Consider the following 19,619-nt stretch of genomic DNA (forward strand, 5'->3'; position numbering starts at 1 on the left):
GCTGAAAAGAAAAATATGCCTGGAGAAAGGGAGGGCAAGACCTGTGGTCTCCAGGTGGAGATGACGCCTAAGCCGGAAGGGGACATAAGATGGCCCACTTAGGACAGCCCCCTCGTGGTGGAGAACGAGCACCCCAGGTTCCGTGGCAGGCAAGCGGAGGAGCTGGGCCTTGGGGCTGGGAGTCTTCCCGTGGAAAGCAGGGGAGGCAGGCGCGTCACGGGCTGCACCGGGACCCCCTTCCCCCCAAACAGAGCCGGCGTTTCCAGGCCAGGCTCCCCATTAGCCCGGGATTCGGGAGTAAAGCCGAGGCGGAGCTATCAAAACTAGAGACTTTAATGCGAGCGGGCGGCCCAGCAGGCTCCGGGCCCTCAGGACTCCGGGGTCTCCGGGGTAGGATCGGCGAGAGCCCAGGGCACGGCGCTCCGCGCCTGCCGCTCCTGCAGGGAGAAGCTCTGCGTGCGAATGCGGTTCGTCACCTCCTGCGTGCGCAGCGTCAGCCCGAAGATGTCCTCGTGGTAGCGCTGCTGGTCCTGCGGGAGGTCTCGCGCTCAGCCCCGGGCTCAGGCCGGCTGCGCAACCCCCCGCCCCCGCCTCCGCCCCGCCCCCTTACCCGCAGCACCCCGATGACGTCTCCCGCCTCGCTCAACTCCATCCCGCCCTCCGTGGCCAGGATTCGCTGCACCGTCTGCAGAACGCTGGTCGCCATAGTGACGTCGCCACAGACGAACATGTGGCCGCCCTCGAGGCACAGCACGCGGTGCACCTCGGAGGCCAGCTCTGCCCGCAGGATGTCCTGCACGTAGGTCTGGGGGAGGGGAGGAGCCCCAGGGGCACAGATGGAGCGGCGCTCCCAGCCCCTTCCCCCTCCCTCCGCTTATCTTTCCTGCCTGCCATCTTCTTTCCCTTCCACTCCCCTCTCCCCCACCGCTTACCCCTTTCTCGTTCTTTTTTCCTCCCCCCTTGTTTCCTCCCCTCCCTAAGCTCCTTCTAATTCTCTCCGCTTTCCCTTCTCTTTTCGCCCTTTTCCTCTTCCGCCCTTCCTCTCCCATCTTGTCTCCTTTATTTTCCCAACTCCAGCTCCTTCCCCTCCGCTCCCGCTCCGCTTCCCTTCCTTTCCCTTGGCCAACCTTGGGGCTGTCCGGTTCCCTGGAAAAGGCCGTGAGCACGCGGCCGAAGACCCCTCGATGCTGGGCATCTTGCACCTCCTCTCGGTACAGGTGGTCGAGCTGCGAGCAGCGACACCCGAAGACCAGGGTCATGGGGGCAGGGTGCAGTCCTGGAAGTGGCCGTGCTTAGCGGGTGTCCCGCTCCGTCCCTAACCGCCCCGGCCCCCGGCCCCACCTTCCCCGCGGCGAACCTTTGTTCTCGATGTCGTGTAACCGCTCCTGCCAAAACCCGCGGAAGGGGGCGATGCCCGTGCCAGGCCCCACGAGGATGCAGGGCACGCTGGGGTCCGATGGCAGCCGGAAGGATGGAGCTCTGAGGGAAAGACAAGTCTCGTCTCTGCTTCCCGGCTCTCCGCGGGGCCCGAGCAGGGCTGGGGCCGCCCCAGGGAGGCCTTTACAGGCCAGCCTGGAAGCCGGCCCTCAGGAGGGCCGCCGGTAACTGCCAGGAGCAGCAGTGATGCAGGCCTTGGGCTGGCCGCCCATCTCCTTAGGGACCCAACACCTAGGCCGTCTGGGGGGGGCACGCAGGACAGGGGAACCAGGGCCCGTGAGCTTGGCTCCTCCTACTCTGGGGCTCTTCTCCTCTGTAAAACGAGTCCCACCAAGTGCCTGCTAATGTTTCCCCCACCCACTAAGCTCCCATCTGTTGATGGATGAAATGATAAATCATCTGACTTGATTTGGAGAATGTTGAAACATTCTGGTTTTGTTTTAGGTCGGGCTTTATTCGGATCTGATTCACACTGGCTCCCTGAATGGGTTAGTTTTATCCTTTTTTAAAGTATTTGAGGTACAGTGAAATCCATAATATTTGTATTTGGTTCAAGATGACACATCTGTTCATTGGACTAGTTCATCGATCAGTCTGGGTGATGGGCCTTGCATTTGCTCTTCTGGGAGCTGTCCTAGGTGTTTTTTTTTTTTTTTTTTTTTTTGAGGCAATGGGGTTAAATCACCTGCCGCGAGTCAGACAACTTATAAGAATCAGATGTGTGAGGTTGGACTTGAACTCTGGTCCTCCCGTCCCTAAGCTGCTGCTCTACCCACTGCACTACCCGGCTTCATCCTAGGTCTCTCTTTCCAACGTGCATTTCTGGAAGCTGCAAAATGGGACAGCATTCCTCATTGCCAGGCAGAATAAAGTTTATACTGTCAGTCTCTGTATACTAGCTGAAACGATCGCGAAAAATATCCACCCCAGCCTGGCGGCTCCAGAATGCAGTGGGAGTGTGGAGATGGTCATTTCCAGGAGACAATATGCTTTGCCGTCCTGGTTTTAGACTATATCCAGAAATGTGCTTCTCGGGAGCTGCATCTTTGGGTGGTAAGTGGGCACCACTCGCTGGGAAGGGAATCAGGCTATCTGTGTGCTTGTCTTGGACTGGCTCAAAAGGTCAGCCCCCAGCCCAGCCTTCCTCCCCAGTGTGCAACCTTCAGTTCTTCCCTTCAGGGTCCTTCCCTCTTCCCCCTTTCTGAATCAGAAGATCCAAGCTCAAATCCCATAAAATGAGGGGGTTGGACGGGGTCTGTGAGTCTTACCCCCTGATGAAGCAGGGTACTACGTCTCCAGCCTTGAGCTGACTTAACCATGAGGAGCAGACCCCATAGTGCAGGGGGCCGAGCCCATCTGCCGGGAGAAGAAGACGGTATTGGTAAAGTGGTAAAAGGGGCGCCTTCTGGGGCCTGCTCACCCCTCTCCCCGGCCCCTCCTTTTGTGCCCCCTCCCCCTCTCCCCGTGGGGGCTCACCCTGGGTCCTGTACGCCAGCACAGCCACTGTGAGGTGGATCTCCCCGGGGTGGGCACTGGGTGCAGAGCTGACCGAGTAGTACCGTGGCTGGAGCAGAGGCAGCTGGGTGAGGAGCAGAGGCGCTGGCAGGGCCACCGACGGGAACTGCTCCAGCACCTCCAGAAGCGTCGGGCAGCGGAACCATTTCCATTCCTCATAGCGCCGAGCATCCTGCAGTGGGGACGGATGGAGAGGCTGGGGAGCCGCGCACACTGGGAACGCCTCAGCCCTGCCGGGTGACACTCTCCTCCCCCCCCCCCCCCGCCCCGCCATCGCCTTCCACCACTGGGCTCCCCCCTCTCACCTTGCTGAGAGCCTCCAGCTCTTGCTGCTCGCTGGGCTCCTCTGCCAGGGTGCTGAGCAGGCGAAGGAGCTGAGGCCCCGGGGGGGAGGTGATGTCCAGGAAAAAGGTGAGGGCCTGCTGTAAGGTGCACGAGGGCAGCCGGGGGTCCCGGACCCAGCCTGGGGGTGGGCTGCCTGGGGACAGCACAGGCAGATGTTAGCTGGCTTGCCTTCTCTGTTGTCCTTAGGGAGGAGGGATGAAGGGCTAAGCAATGCCAGGGGCCATTAAGATGGAATCATCATGGAGTAATAGAAAGTTGGCTCTTGAATCAAGTAGGCCCAGGTTTGATATTCAGTGAAGGGACAGGGAGCACAAATGGAAGAAGCCTTTTTGCACTACCGTGATGCATTTCTATAGTACTCCAGTTTACAAAGTCCGTTACATATCTTATTTGATTCTCCCACTGACCCTCTGAAGGAGTCATTATTATTCCCATTTTATTGATTAGGAAAGCGAGCCCCTGAAAGTTAGATAACTTGCCCATTATGGCACAGTGCTTGAGCATGAAGGGTGGGTTTGAATTTGTCTACTCTTGATTCCAAATCCTAATCTCTTTTCAGTATACTAAAGGTCTCAGTGACCTTTACCCTTTACCAGGGACAGGGAGAGGGGTACCTGGGGGATCCTGTGACGTAGGTGACATCTTCAGTGAAATACTCAGTTTCTAGTAGTGCCCACAGGCAATGTTTTTCTGATTCTTTCTTCCCTGACCTTGTTTTCCACCACTGACCATGGTACCCAATGTAGGTGGCAGTTGGTGGCCGGGCACTGGGAACTAGCCCACAAAACCCTTTGGCAGAAGGCTCCAGGAAAGAATAGCCCCTCAAGACTACTAAACTTGGCTTGCCTTTTTTTGGGGGGGGAGTGGGAGGCATCCCTCAAGACAATTTTTGGGAAAGAAACCCCTTTAATTCTAGAAACTACTGTTCAGGATGCCTGAAGTCAGACTACATTTGCTTGGTTTGATGCCCAATTCAGCACAAGCATCTAAACATTGTCCAGACTGTGTGCAAGGTCCCTGGACCTTCTCTCCCCTTTTCCCTTCCCTCATCATGGACACTTTCCTCAAGCTCAGGCTCTGTAACTTCCCTCTTGTGCTTTTGCATGTGATTAAGAGAATGGCTTACTCACACTGGTCAGAGAAGAATCGCAGCAAGTTTCCAGCTGTACCCCTGGAATGGCCAAAGGATGCTGGATGAAGGAGGTGGGAGCTATCTACTTGGGCACCTGGCCACGTGGTGGGGTTTGCTACGTGTCGTGTCTCTAGGACAATACATCCAGAGGGGCTCCTTACCTGGGCTCCCCTTCTCCAGCTGCTCCACAGCAATAGGCTCACTGGGCAGGGGTGGATCCTCTACTCGGCTCAACAGGGCCTCCACCAGGCCAGGCCGGTTGGGGGGGCAGATCCCAATGTGGTCACCGGGCTGATACTGCAGGCCCTCCTGCCCCCCTGTGGCCAGACGAACCAGGATTGTGGCCCGGCTGATGGGGGAAGGAGGAGAGCGTGATGGGGGGCAGTTGCAGTAGGGGGGACACAGCAGGGAGAGGAAAGCTTTTGAGTGGGGGGCTGCTTGGAGGATTCCTGGAGGAACATGGGAGGAAATCTAGAGGGTTAGAAAAGAGGGGGAAGGGAACGGTGGGATGGGGTCAGCTATTACGTGGACTTGCTGCTCTGCAGGTTTTCCACGGAGAGGACGGTGGCTGGGAACATCTTCCTCCTGTGTACATGTATCAGGCCTGGAGGGCAAAGAGAGGCAGGGCTTGAGTCAGGGCCCAGGGACGTGGGGTATTGGGGAGACTTAGGGGGGTGATGTTGCCAAGACAGATTAGGGAACCTACGGAAGGATGGGCATTACCCGGCAGCAGCTGGAGCCCCTCCGGCTGGGCACTCAGGCGGTATCTTTGGCGTTTCCAACTTCTCTTGGGGCTGAATATGTCCCGAGCAGCAGCTTTGGCGTCGTCCCCCACACAGAAGGTCTCACAGGAGGCCTTGTTGGGCAGAGAAAGAGAGAGGGGAGGCCGGTGAGAAGCTCTCCTCCTGCACTAAGGCTCTGTGGCTCAGGGAGGGAGCTCCTGGAGAAGAAGGAAGGATGGTGGTGGCCAAGAGTTGTATTTGTTGGAGTTTAGCATCCCATGGCCCCGACCCCTTCTCGAAGTAGGAAGTCTCTAAAGACGTCCTTTAGGAAAAACAGCTGTGGAAAAGAAGGGAGCCGGTGAGAGCTTGGGGTCCGGCTCTTCTAGGATGCATCTTGTGGCCCGGCTTTGGGGGCTGGAATTGTTATGGATTTTCTGCCTTTTATCTGTTTCTCAAGTTCTCCTCCTTTTACTGGTGAATTTTAATGTAAGTTCCTAGAGCCCTTGTCTTCTCTGGCTCCCATAGCAGGGGCAGGAACACAGTGATTTGTAAAGGAGGAAAGATGGGCTGAGTGTGGAGGGGGGCAGACAGGGTTAGACAGGGACGCCCATGGTCCGCGGTCGGGGGGTTAGAGTTCACATTTGGATCCCGTTGGGGCTCACCTGGAATGCAGCTTGGGCCCAGCCCTGGAAAGCCTCTTCCTGGCCACATAACTCATCCCCCTGGCCCAGCTGCAGGAGCCTCTCTCCCCCCAGCTCTTCCAGACGCGTATCCACGGCCCGGGCAAAGGCACAGAAGTGGGGGTAGGCGCGGGAGCCGAGCCCAAACACACAGAACCTGGAAGGGCGGGGGTGTCAAAGGCGGTCCCTCCCCGGCAGCCCTGTCCGTGGTCCTGAGGATCGCCAGCTCTCTCTGACCAGCGGGTCCAACCCACTCGGGAAAGGGCCCCCAGCCCTCTGACCTCAGGGTCCCTAAGGCTCCCGCACTGTCGGTGTTACTGGATTCCTTCCTCTTCCGCCGCCACGAGGACACCAGCGTGTCTGAGCAGGAGACGCTGTTGAAGCGAATCTTGTAGCTTCTGGAAAAGGCAGCCCAAGGGGGGAGACGTCACAGAGGGCCCCTGAGCCCAGAGCCCCAGCCGGAGGGTGACAGACACAGAGAGAACTCAGACACGCGCAGAGAAAGAGACCCTGGGAGCCTCCGCCTGCCTGGCTGAGCCCTCGGAGGGGCAGGCCCGGGGCAGAGAGCTCCGGGCCCCAGTGGGCTCGGCCCCCGAGCACCCCCTTCCCGCTCTTTGAAGGGGGCCTCTGGATTGACCTGATCTCCCAGAGCCTTTACGCCTGGGACTGGAATGGGTTGGGCTTCCCATGGGTTGGGGCCATCTTGGTCTGCTTTCCAGAGCCGATGGCTCATTTCCAGTAAGTAGCACGCCATCAAATGAACAACAGGAAACCGACACAGAAGAGAGGGAGATGGAGGCCCCCCTTTCCTCCCCTACACCCCCGGGGGGTTCTCACTTGTGCTGCTCTGGTCTGGGAGAGCTGTTGTAGGGGCCAGACATTTCCATCAGGGCGGCCGCAAATCTCTGGGGATAGGAAGAAAATCATTTAGCTTTAAAAGCTGTGTTTTTGCCCTGTTTAAAATTATGCAGAAGGAATAAAGATCTGGTCCTTTTCAAAGGTTGGATTCAGCCATCCTCTGGTAAAGGGAGAAGTTCCAAATGAGAAACAGCACATGACCTTGTCTTGCTTTTGAGAAGCAGGGACAGAGAAGGAGAGAGCTGAGATCAGGTACAGAATTAGCTGGTGAGGATGACTTGTACTCAGGATTTAACAAATAATAACGGGGGTGACAAGCCACATTTATAGAGCGCTTCCCGGCTCACAAAACACTTTTCTCATAGCCCCACAAAGTAAGTAACACAAGTGTTGTTATCCTTATCGGACAAATAAGGAAACTGAGGTTTGGAGAAGTGGGGACTTGCATAAGAACAGAGGCTAATAAGTATCAACTCGACACTTGAGTATGTTAAGATTATCTGTTGCCTAGAATAAATAGGAGAAATATGCCAATGAACTGGCTGGAACACCAGCCTTTTAGTCAGTGGCCACAGGATCTAGGAGGCAGAAGAAATGAGAATGATGGGGGAGGGCAATGTCCTGTGGATCGCAGGATGCTAGAGAAAACTGATAACAAGTCAGTATCAAATAATCCAAATTGGTGCTCAGGCATCTTTTTAAAAAATATTTAAGCCACGGGGATATTTCATGGTAGGAAGTAGCATGTAATGTGTATCTTACTAAATAAACAGTATTTTCTTTTCCAAACAAGCATGAGATATCCATGTCTTTGATTGCCTGGGTTATCTGTGCTTGAAGTAAATCTAGGTCTGTACTCCCCAAATGTGGTACATTAATTATCTTAAAGCATAGCTATTAGAGGGGAAGTAGGATACCAGCGATGAATTTCAAAGCTTCCCTAGGTTTTGATCTGAAGCATTAATTTCTTTTAAGTCATGGCAAAATCATAATGAGAATCAGTTCTTTCTCTCCCTCCTTCCCTCCCTCTCTCTCTGTCTCTGTCTCTCTGCCCCCCTCCCTCCTTCTCTCTCTCTCTCTCTCTCTCTCTCTCTCTCTCTCTCTCTCTCCTCTTTCTCTCTCTCTCTCTCTCCCAAATGATGTATATGTGTGAGGAAACTACCACAATATTCATGTCTTATTCTTGGACGTTCATTTCCAATGAGTTGGCCAGTCCCGAGTCCCCTCTCCTCCTTCATTCCCCTAAGGGCCCCTCGGCTTTTGGCCCTCACCTCTCCATTTTCTGGAGGGTCTCCATTCCCGAATGTGCTAGTTACCACCAGGACAAGGGTCTCATGCTCCAGGGACACTACGTCATACTCATCCATGCAGAGGACCTGGGAGGGTGGGGGAAGGGGTGTGTGTTACGGGGGAGGTATCTTCCTACTCCAGAATCCCAGCTGCTCCCCTTGTCCCACCTCTTCCTGTCTCGATCTCTTCTGCCCCCTGAATATTGACCTGAGCTGTGTTTGAGTCTTTCCTCCCTGACTTCCAAGACTTCAGAACTGCACTGATGCCCGTGGGGTTTGACTTCATCTGGACTCACGCAGTCTTCCTCACCCTTCAGCTCTCCCCTTACCCCCCGGTCCTGGCTAATGGGCCTCCTGAGTGCATCCCCCTTGACACCTGTCCTCACTGTGCCCAGCCTCCCTCCTCCGCCCTAGGTTGCCCCTCTCCTAACCCGCATCCCCAGTCGGTACCCGAGGATCGAAGGCCTTCCGGAACAGCCTCCCCAGCTGCTGAGCGTAGCTCTGGGCCCGGCCAGTTTCTGAGCCGTACAGAATCGTCGCCTTCACTCGCTTGGCCATCACTGTGCCCATGAGGGAAGCCGAGATCTTCACTGCGCTGATGGAGGGTGGGGATTGGAGAAGGAGTGAGCCGCGTCCTCGGAAGCGCGGTGATGAAGGGGATGGGAGATGTCATAGAGTTGGAGGGGAAGGGAGGCCCCAGAGTTGGGGAGCAGGGAGCGGGCAGGGGGCTTGCAGGAAGGGATCGTTAGGAGAGCTGGCGTGTGGGTTTGCCCAGTGGTATTTGGGGCCTGAGGAAGGAGGTCAGGGGTTGCATACTTGGCCACTTCCTTAAATGTTTTTTTCCGAGTGATTCCCGTTCCTTTTGCTGCTGTCCCCTTCCACGGGTCAGGCTAGAGCAGAAGTATCAAAGGTCAGTGCAGGTGGCCCACGTGAGGGGGGAGTCAGATACGGGGCGTCGGGGCGGAAGACATAGACACCTGGTAGCGGAAGGCAGGTGACAGGAAGTAGTTGACCATCTCCTGGTGAAAGACTGGGGTGAGGCTGCCGGAGATTGGGGGGACGATCCAGACCCAGTCGCGGGGCAGCCGCCCCGTGCCCGCTGCTCGTTCTCCAGATGCTTCATGAAGGAGGCCGTGGCCGCGTGGTGGTCCACGATGGTCACTTTGGCCAGCTGCGGGAGAGGGAAGGGCCTCCGCATTCACACTGAGGCAGGGACCGTGTGTGGGGGGCCCGACCCGCCCTGCAGATTCTAACCTCTGCTCCCCGTATCCCTTATTGCAGTATAACCAGCAACGGGGTGACCCCCATTTTCTACACAGCCTCTGCTCCTGTCATTTGGTACGGGTGCACCAAGTCCTTCCGGACGGCCAAGCGCCACAGGGGGCGAATAATGTCGCATCAGACTTGGAAACAGGAGGGCCTGAGTTTAAGTCCTATTTCAGACATACTAGCAAGTGACTTAAGCTGTCTTACCCTTAGTTTCCTCATCTGTAAAATGGGAACGATAATAGCATCTTCCCACAAGGTTATCATGAGGCTCAAATAAGGTACCATTTGAACAGTACTTTAAAAATCTCCAAGTGCTACGTAAATGACACCCAAGATTAATGTGAACTGTTATGTGTTGCCTGGAATGAACTCCATCCAACCCTAACCAGCATGCACTGGGCCCTCGTAGAGCTGCAGTGTCCACAGAGCAGTGGGCTCTGTGAGCTCTAACTTGCAGATGATGTAGGTGCTCAGCATTCAGCTTTGGGCGGCTACTCCCAGGATGCACTAGGACATCATGGCCGCGGTTCTCCTCGGTTCCCAGTTCCTTGCCCCTCGGTCCCCAGTTCCTTGCCCCTCGGCCCCACCTTGTCCCTCGGTCCCCAGTTCCTTGCCCCTCGGCCCCCAGTTCCTTGCCCCTCGGCCCCACCTTGTCCCTCGGCCCCCCAGTTGCTTGCCCCTCGGCCCCACCTTGTCCCTCGGTCCCCAGTTCCTTGCCCCTCGGCCCCCAGTTCCTTGTCCCTCGGTCCCCAGTTCCTTGCCCCTCGGCCCCACCTTGTCCCTCGGCCCCCAGTTCCTTGCCCCTCGGCCCCACCTTGCCCCTCGGCCCCCAGTTCCTTGCCCCTCGGCCCCACCTTGCCCCTCGGCCCCACCTTGTCCCTTGGCCCCCAGTTCCTTGTTCCCTGCCCCCCCCCCCCCCCATGGTAGCGCTGTGGCTACGCCTCCCAGGAGGCCCTGAGCTCCCTGGTTCGGCCCCTCCCATTCCCACCCCTCCATCCCCAGTCCCTCCCGCTCCCTACTTGGTAGCTGTGCAGCACGGCCAGGTTGATCTCCACTGCTGCCTTGTCCTTCCACAGGGATGAGGTTGTCCGCGTGTCCAGGTCCATGCAGACGGCCACGTCCTGGGAGCAGGGGTGCACAGGAGGGTTTAGTAGGGGGCAGGGCGGGGAGACAGTCTGCCTCATTCTCTCGGACCCTGCGCTCTTTACGGGGGAGAGCCTACAGATCCTGCCCCCCCCCCCCGGAGTTCTCAGCTAGCTAGGCCCTTAGGGGTCATTTTGTCAAATCCCTTCAAAAGGAAAATGGCAGCACCTATTGAGGTGCCTTCTAGCTAAGGGGCAGCCTGGGAAGGTTTGAGGTTGGTTTGGCTTTTTCTCTGTAAAGGAAGCATAGGAAGGGGAAATTACTTTGATCCTCTTTCCCCTTCTACAATCCGGTCCCCACTTTTCTTCCAGTTCTTAACTCCTTCCTTGCTCCTGGACAGAAACGCCAAGTAAGCGTGAGGGGATCTGGGGCTGGGCCCCCGTTCCTAGCCTTCCTCCTCTCCGGGATCACCGTGGTGCCCCCGGGCTGCAGCTGGCCCTCACCAGGCTCTCACCTCTAGGATGTTGTAGCGGTGGGGGTCACACAGGTTGCGCATCCCAATCTCACTGCTCATGTACCAGCCGCTGAAGGGCACTGCGGGGAACTCCAGCCCCCCGATCTCCAGCAGCATGTTGGACACGGCCGGCAGGGCGTACCAGCGAAGGCCCAAGGACTCAAACCACTCCAGCCTGCCGGGGCGGGACACGGGCGGAAGAGAACGGCGTGGGCACGGGCCCGGGGAGCGGAGCTCCAGCTCCGAGGGGCGTCCCTCCCCGTGCCCCCGTCTCCGCTGGCCTAAATCATCCCTGTCTTTCCAGGCTTAAATCTCATTTCTCTCCTAGAACTTTCATCGATCCACAGTCAAGCCAAGTCAGCGAGCATTTGATGAAGGCCTAGGAAAGCATCTCCTAAGGTACGAGGTGAATGCTCTGCAGGGCCCAGTAGGACACAGCTATCAGCCAATGGGTCTGTTCCTTTCCTGGCTACCTCCTGTGACAAACCTCTTTACACAGCTCCTCTCTTTGGGACCGTGTAAGTCTTCCCAGCTTTTGAAGACCTGTAGAATTTGTGCTCCACTAGCCTAGCTTTTGGAAAAACAAGGCCCCTCCGTGCCGTGCCAGATCGCATGAGCTTCTCCCAGCCCTCGTCCTTGCTCGCTCTGCAGCCTCTGGCCACTTCCTCCTGGACACTCTCCTCACTAGGTTTTTGAGGCACTCTCCCAATCCTCTTCCTGTCTGACTTCTCAGTCTTCGCCGGTTCTTCATCCGTGTTCTACCTCCCTTGGGTGTTCCCCGAGGCTCTGTTCTGGACCTTTTTCTCCCCAACTCTGGTCTCATGACCTCACCAATCCTCACAGGTTTGATGGTTCCATCTACAATTCCCTGATCCAGTCTCTCAGCTGAACTACAGTCATGCATTCTGGACCTCTGGGTCTGCTCCAAATTCAGCATATCCGGACCAGAACTCATTGTCTTTCCTTCCCGAGCCTTATTCTCTGTTGAATTTCCATGACCCTACTTTGGATTACGGTTCTTTGTAGACTCGCCTTATTCCCTCCCAGGAGGTCAGGGACCCTGCCTTGTGCTTCCTGGTGCCCCTATGCATTGGCCTGGTGCAATGTACTGCTCAGGGAGTGCATCCGGAAGGGGCCCGGAGCTCCTGCAGCCCAGACCACCACCGTGCCCCTCTTCCCCACCACCACTCACGTGGGATGTTGCAACGGCACCTCGAGCACAAGTTCAGGAGGCAGAGGGAAGAGTTCAGGCGGCTCGTCGGAGGCCTGGAGCAGCAGCGGCAGCACATCAAAGCGCCCATTCTTGGGGGTCCAGCCATGCTGGATGCAGAGCTGAGGGGGGAGATCCCAGGCAACGGCCCTTATGTCAGACTGCAGCGTCAGCCATCCTGCGTTGCCCACTTTAGCGACCTTCACGTCGGCCAGGAGCTCTTTTCTCTCTCCTCAGTGGTCCCCTACACGACCTTCCCACCATACTGATCTTCCTTATGACCAAGCATCTTACCTTGGTGGTCCCCACCAGGGCCACCCCCCATTTCCTACCTCGATACAATGACCAACCTATTTCTATCACATCAGTGATCCCTACGACGACTCCTTATCTTCTCTAGCCCCGTGATCCCCATGTCGTCCAAGCACCTCATCTCCTCCCTCCAGCCCTTACCTCCATGATCTCCATGGCAACCACCCTCCCCTTCTCCATCTCACGTTAGCCAGGTCCCTGGCTCCATCACCTACCTCAGTGATCTCCACGTTGGCTGGGTCCCCCAGGACGGAGCCATCCTGCTGCCGGTAGCCCGCGTATCGGATCAGCTGGCTGTTCCAGATACGGAAGTCCCCCTTGCCTTGGGAGCGCTGCGGGAACACTGTGATGGCTGAGCTAGGGAACAAGGTGACATGAGACCTTCCCGTAGATGCTCCGTATTTACAGTTGTCCTATCCAGGGGTCCTCAAACTTTTTAATTAGGGAACCAGTTCACTGTCCCTCAGACTGTTGGAGGGCCGGACTATAGTAAAAACAAAAACTTTGTTTTGTGGGCCTTTAAATAAAGAAACTTCATAGCCCTGGGTGAGGGGGATAATCGCACTCAGCTTCCACATCTGGCCCGGGGCCATAGTTTGAGGACCCCTGTTCTATACAAACCTGCTGAAGGGCTTTGAGGAACACCTGGGACTGGTAATGGTGGAGAGTCTCTGAAGGGAACAGACTGAGGAGGAGAAGGTCTTTTGGGTATTGTAGGAGATGGGATTGTAACGTGGAAATTTTTTTACCCCAAACCAGATTTAACTGGGGGTGGGATGAGATATGGTAATGACCCCATGTCCAGTCTGACCCCACAGAGGCTGAGGGGAGAAGTGCACCCTGGCAAGAGGATTCTGGAGGGGGTCTCAGAGGGACAATCACACTTTGTGGTGATTTAGGCAGACCCAGGGACAGTGGTTACCACAAGGAGGACATCTGTGTCCAAGTGCAATGAAAGCAGCCCGGGACAGAGCCCCAGTGGTCCTATGTGAGTTAAGGCTCTGGTGCGGGAAGAGTTCCAGTATGGGCTAAGAGGGAGTGTGTGATTGAGGGGAGAGTGTCCGACGGCATTGGAGTTGGAGTGAGTGAGAGGGTGTGAGTAGGTGGCAGGGCAGTTCTTAGCACTGAGTGGGAGTCTCACAGGGTGGGGAAAGGGGCCCCATAGCCTGCCACTCACCGAAGGTTGCCTTTGTTGGTAGCATATTTGATGTGATTGCAGATATAGGTGAACATCTCCTGAGCAGAGCTGCAATCTCGGGCATCAAACACCTGGAGTGGCAGGATAGCATCAGACAGTTGGAACCCACGACAAAAACAATAATGGCTTATATTTATATATGACATTTTATGGTTTTCTTAGGGGTTGGAAGCAAGAGAATGGACTCGGAATCAGAAGACCCGGGCTAATATTTCAGTCCAAATCCTCCCTCATCATGGCTGTGAAAATGGAGAAGTCCCGGAAATTCTCTGGTATTCAGCCTCAGTTCCTATTCAGCAAAATGGGGATAATAACATCTTCACTATGTATCTCAGAGGACTGCCGTAAGTAAAGTGTTTTGTAAATCTTATCTTATTGTAAAAATATCACTTTCTTAGTTCACTTGATTTTCCTAACAACTCTTTAAGGTGGGCAGTATAAGGACTCATAAATGAAACACCAGAGGTTCAGAAAGTTTACATTTGTTTTTTATCCAAGATTATTTACAGAAAGTAAATGTCAGAGCCAGGACTTAAAAATAATGTTCTTTGTTATACCACAGCTGCCTCTCAACACTAATGTCTCATGAGTAATAGGCCATGAGCTGGATAAGGCACATTTTTCCTACTTTCCCCAAGGCTCCTGTGTCCCTTTCCTAATTTGTTGTCCTTATAGTTGAGAAGGAGCGGTTTGTCTTCATTAGTGATCCCTCTCCTTTCTAACGCTCTTTCCAATTAGATTGTAAACTCCTCAAAGACAGGTAGAGGCCCTACTGATGGGGAGGCCGAAGCATGATGCAGCTAGGAAGCACAGTAGAGAGTGTTTGACTTGGGATCGGGGGACTGAATTCATAATCTTTCCTCAGTCCTACCTAGGTGTCCCTGGGAAAGTAAGCTTTTCTCATCTATAAAATAGGGGTAACCATAGCCCCTGCCCCCCAGGGTCATGAAGATAATTAGGATAACATATACAGAGCACTTTGTAAGATGTGTAAATGCTAAATATTTTTCTTATTGTTTTTGTTCTCTTTGGGATGAAGGCCGTCACACTCTCCTGGGAGTATGCTGACCACCATGCCCCCTTTGGTAGGCAGAGAAAGAAAGAGGAGACCCGCTTCCCAGAAGCCTTCCCTGTACTAATTTTTTCCAGCAGACTCTCCTCGATTGTCCTTCCTGCTGAGTCTCTGTTAGAACAGCTTGGAACATGATTTATAGGAGCAGAGATTTACAGCTGGAATTGATCATCCCACCCAACCTCCTCTTGTTCTACAGGTGAGACACCTGAGGCCCAGGAAGTGGCTTAGGCAAGGCTACCCGGAGGTAAAGATGGAGCTGTCTCTTCCCTCCACCGTGTTATTCACTCAGTGCTCCTCCTGGTGCTGTTCACAGGCCAGGCATTTCACAAATGTATTGAATATTGCCTTGTAAGGGCACTAGTAGGGCTCGGAGTCTGTTTATCTTAGTTGTTAAGTGTTCCAGCCCTTCCACCATTGGCAGCTAGGGGAGGACAAAATTAAGAATGTTGACTAATGGGCTGAGGGCCACAGGAGATGAGATCTTGGGGACAGCTCCTCCAATAATTCCCATGGAACAAGCCAAAGAATGGGTCGTTTTTTCCGACCCCACTGCCCCCCTGAATCTTCTTCCCTGGATGATGGCCTGCTCCTCCATCCTTCACACCCTTACCTGCAGCTTCCCCCACTGTATCCTGCCCACACACCGAGGGGCGTTTCTCCAGGCCTGCTTAGCCCCAAACACAAGCTCGCTCTCCCGGAGCTGGTAGGTGCCTGTGGCTGCCACCTCAGCCTCTACTTCCCGGAGCCGTTGTCCGTGGGCTGGGGAGCCGCTCCTGGGGAAAGAACGGTTTCACAGAGTTGGGGGAGCTTTGTGCATGTTCCGGGATAGCTCCTCAGGGAACTCGGGAAAGCTCCTCGGGGATTTAGGATCGGGAGGCCCTGCTGACCGCAGGGATTGCGGGGTCTGAGGGGTGGGAGGTGAGAACGGGCAGAAGTCAGAGCTGGGGTCTGAGGGATCACAGTGGGCCACTTTCATGGGCTTAGAGCTGGCTGGACCCTCAGAAGCCACAGGCACCAGCCCCCTCACTTTGGAGGGGAAGAGACTGAAGTTCACACATCTAGGAAAAAGTTTGAAGGCGGGACCTCAGAGGGTCTGAATCTCTTTCCAGAAAGGCAGCTGCATGGTGTAGTTTCAGAGTTCTAGCCTGGAGGGAAGGAAGGGTTCAAATTTGACCACTTGGGTGGCAGGACATTTAAATTCTGCTTGCCTCAGTCCCTTCAACTGTAAAATGGGGATGATAATTGGATCTCTCTCTCAGAGTAGTGAGCATCAAATGGAATAATGTGCGCACATCACAGCACAATGAGCAGGCACTTACTCATTAATACTTGTTTCCTTCTTCCTATTACACTGTGCTTTTTAAAAAAATAATGGTGAGGTCATTTCGGTGGATGGAATTTGAAGGGGGTTGGTTTAGGGATTTCAGAAGAGAGGAGGTGAAGGGGATGGGTTTGGGCTGTGGGGGTCTCACCTCTTGATGGAGCTGTAGTATTGGTTAATGAAATCTCGGGCCTGGATGAGTAGCTGGCCGGGGGCCGGGGGCCCCTCCGTGGGGCGGCTTTGAAGTTGCCTTGGAAACACAAGGGAGCCCAGGCAGCGTCTTGGGGTACAGGGCCCATCCTGATGGTGAGAACAGGGTGATCAGCGACTAAAAGACCGAAAGGGGGTGGGGATGGCGGGACTCTGCAGGGAGGGGAGTTAAAAGCAGAGTAGGTTCTGAGGTGGATCTGTGAGGTTTAAGAGGGATTCTGGAGATTAGTGGGAGCACGTGGCATCAGCATTGGAATCAGAGGGATGAGTAAAGTTAAGGCTAAGGTAAGGAGGCTAAGGTTGAGGTGTGAGTATTATCACTCCGATCCCCTGTACTTTCCCAAGTACTTTTACATCTTTTGATTTTCTCCGTTGTTTCTTCCCAGCCATTTACAGACCATGTTGCATGTGCTCATGGCTGCCAGCTGTGATAGTAAACTTTTCCCTCCCCTTGGCCAGAATTGTGCCTCTAGAACCGTCTTCTCCACATCTTGCCATCCCTCTCTTTTCATGCCTCTCTTTCCTATTTCACTTTCATTTTTTGTCTTCTTCCATTAAAATATAAGCTCTTGGGGCCGTAACTTTTGCTCACATATATAGTTTTAGCATTATGTCTGGCACATGCTCTGTCTCTCTACTTGTTTGTCTATGTATTTGTCTATCTCTCAATCTGCTTGTCTATCTCTCTGTTTATTTCTCTACTTGTCTTCTATTTACTTGTCTATTTACTTGCCCATCTGTTTATCTTTTTATCTATCTGTCTATTTGTCTATTTGTCTATTAGTCTATATATCTGTCTCTCTACTTGTCTACTTGTTTGTCTGTCAACTTATCTTTTTCTCTCTTTATCTACCTACTTGTCTATCTAATATTTATTTAAATATTGAATCTCATAACAGACCCATATGGGTTAGGTGGGGACAAAAGTCTCTCTTTGGTAGGCAATCTGAGACAGTCACTCACCACAACTGGAGCTAAAACCCTCTTATCTCGTGACTCATAGTTCAGTCTTCTTTCTCTTGTGCAGTTTGAAGGGTATTGACAGGGAGTGGTGAGTGGGGTGTTTGGGATTACTGTTAGGATTGGAGATCTGAGTCATATTTGGGGGAAGAAAGGTTGGAAAGTGCCAAGGAAGTGCCATTTCTAAATGGTTGGATTTGTAAAAGAGCAAAGCCCTCCTTGCAGATGGTTTTCTACTTTTCAGAGGAAAAGATCGAGGTAGGAGAAGGGAGAAGTTCCAAGGAACTTACCTGTTGGGCTTGGGCACTCAGAGTGTCGTATGTGATACTTCCTACTTCCCAGTTCTTTATTCTTGAGAATTTGGGCCCCTCCGGTGGCCGGGCTACTGGGGGGCTGTTGGGGAGTCAAGAATCATGGGTGTTCTGGACTTCTCTTAATTTCCCCTAAGATCTATCTCTAGGACCAGAGCTATAACTAGAGTGGGGCAGCTAGGACTTTGCCCCAGGGCATTGCAGATAACTGACTGGGACACAAATCCTCCTGAATGTATCACTCAGCCCTATTACCCTCAAGGCTCCCATTCCATTGTGCTTCTTTCTCAGTGTCTGCCTTGCCATATCCCTAACTGCCAGCTCTGGAGTTAGGGATCTTTGTTTGTGCCTCAGGGGCTCAAGCTGAGCTTTCTGGGTAAAAAGCCTCTCCTTTTCTCTGCTTAATTGCATCCCAAATGGGGAGAACTGTCTCCTCCTCCCTCCCTCTGACTTAATTTTATCCTAGGTACCAGTAATCCTAGTTCTTGCTTTGTCTAGGACCTTCTCAATTGAGGTTCAAGTCTTGGACAGGCCTGAAGCCGAAAACTCGAGTTTTGCTTTACCCACAATACCCTCTGTAGGGTCCTGTTCTCTAAGACCCTTTTACTTATTGCTAAGAACTAGCTTCAGTGCTCAGGGATGTAAAAAACCTCAGGGGGATGGGATTGGATGGAGGTCCTTGTGATATCTTCAGCCAGGATTTTTCTGCCCAGATTTCCCAGATTCCTGCTTGAACCCCTTCCTCATCAGGGGCTGCTAGGGGCTGGTTTAGGACTGGAGATCGTGTGAAGGGAAGCCTCAAGAGCGTTATCATTTCCTCCCAGAGCTGCCACTGTGGGGGAGGAAGGGAGGGGGCCCAGGCAGCTCTGGACCAGAGATGACCTGCACTTCTGTGTTTCAGTCCCATTGCTTCTTTGATTTCAAACTCCCCATTTTTGCCTAAAAGTCCAACATCCTTCTCCTTGGATATATGTTGTCCCCTGGGTGCCTTCTCTTGGTGCCCCCCCCCAATCAAATCTTTTTCCCTCTCCCACCCCTTACTAACACTTTTATTTCCTAGGATGGAACTAGGGGCTGCTAATATAGATAGGACTAGAGTAGAGGTTCTTAATCTGGGGTCTGAGGATAGATTTCAAGTGAGTCTGAATTCAGATCAGAAAAAAAAATTATCTTTATTTTCACTAACTTCAGGGTAAAACTGAGCATTTCTTTCAATTAATTAAAAAATGTTATTGTGAGATGAGGTCTACAGGTTTCACTGGACTGCTAAAAAAAAGTCATGCAACAAAAATGGTTAAGGATCCTTAGATTAGAGATTGAGTCTGGAAGTCTGTGACCAAATCAGTGTTTCTTACCCCAGAATGATCCCCTTAGGAGGATTCTAGAGAAAATGATTGTCTTCTGGGGAGGAGGACAGAGGCTTGTTTGCTGATGGGGATGGTGGAAGGGAGGAGTGCGCCAAGCTCTCCCCCCCAATTAACCATCTCTACTACCCTGGCTCTCTGACTTTTCCTCTTTCTCCTCACCAGATTTTGGAAATCCCTAGACTTTTGCTGAGCCCTCTCTGATGGCTTCCTAATCTCTCCTCAGGGCTGGCTACTCTCTTTTTGTAATATTCATCCTTTGGATATTATAAAGTCCTTATTCTTCTTTCCCTAACCCGTTTTCTAGCTTTCTATGAGTGTATTAGTCTCCTTTGTGAGTCCTGGCTGTGTCCCTGCCACGATAACTCCCAAGTTTCCAGCACCCTCAGCCCAGCGGTGGTCCCCTGTAACCCTCCTGCAGCCCTCCCACACCACATTGTACACGGCCCTCACCTGACGTCAGCCACGGCTGGACCCCCGTTCTCAGGTCCTGGGCTCCCACTCTGTTTGCTGCATAGTCCCAGCCCCAGCCCCAGCCCCAGTCCGCAGGGTGGTCCGGGCTCCTGACCCACACTCTTCAAATTGCCCATGTTGGCAGTTCAGAGACTAGGCAGCTCTGAGCTAAGGACCGGCCTTTTCCTTAGGAAACAGAGAAGGGAGGGGGACGGCGGGGAGGGGACTGGCCTGGGGGGAACCGGGGGTTGGCAGCTAGGCCCTGGGCCCCACCCCCGCCCCCACACACAATGGGACAGGAACAGCTCAGCTGGGAGGCAGTAAAGGCCACAGGCCCCACACCCTCCAAGAGGGGTGGGGG

The 19,619-nt window shown here is 53.8% G+C and overlaps 1 protein-coding gene across 1 annotated transcript; it reads right to left on the reverse strand.

The window, feature by feature from the left end:
* Nucleotides 1-315: 315 nt before the first annotated feature.
* NOS3 (nitric oxide synthase 3) lies at nt 316-19,407 on the reverse strand. Its single transcript, XM_052000440.1, is given in 27 exon segments — nt 316-530; nt 611-805; nt 1,128-1,276; nt 1,358-1,479; nt 2,706-2,793; nt 2,914-3,124; nt 3,258-3,430; nt 4,591-4,778; nt 4,955-5,033; nt 5,153-5,285; nt 5,814-5,988; nt 6,113-6,229; nt 6,669-6,736; nt 7,961-8,065; nt 8,429-8,573; nt 8,795-8,868; nt 8,956-9,056; nt 9,059-9,149; nt 10,267-10,368; nt 10,845-11,019; nt 12,037-12,176; nt 12,582-12,723; nt 13,544-13,635; nt 15,250-15,412; nt 16,112-16,260; nt 17,421-17,523; nt 19,259-19,407. Coding segments are annotated over 27 exon segments (3,579 nt in total). The 5' UTR covers nt 19,396-19,407; the 3' UTR covers nt 316-368.
* Nucleotides 19,408-19,619: the final 212 nt, after the last annotated feature.

This window comes from Antechinus flavipes, chromosome 5 (assembly GCF_016432865.1).
Source record: "Antechinus flavipes isolate AdamAnt ecotype Samford, QLD, Australia chromosome 5, AdamAnt_v2, whole genome shotgun sequence".
In the NCBI taxonomy this organism is placed as follows: Eukaryota; Metazoa; Chordata; class Mammalia; order Dasyuromorphia; family Dasyuridae; genus Antechinus; species Antechinus flavipes.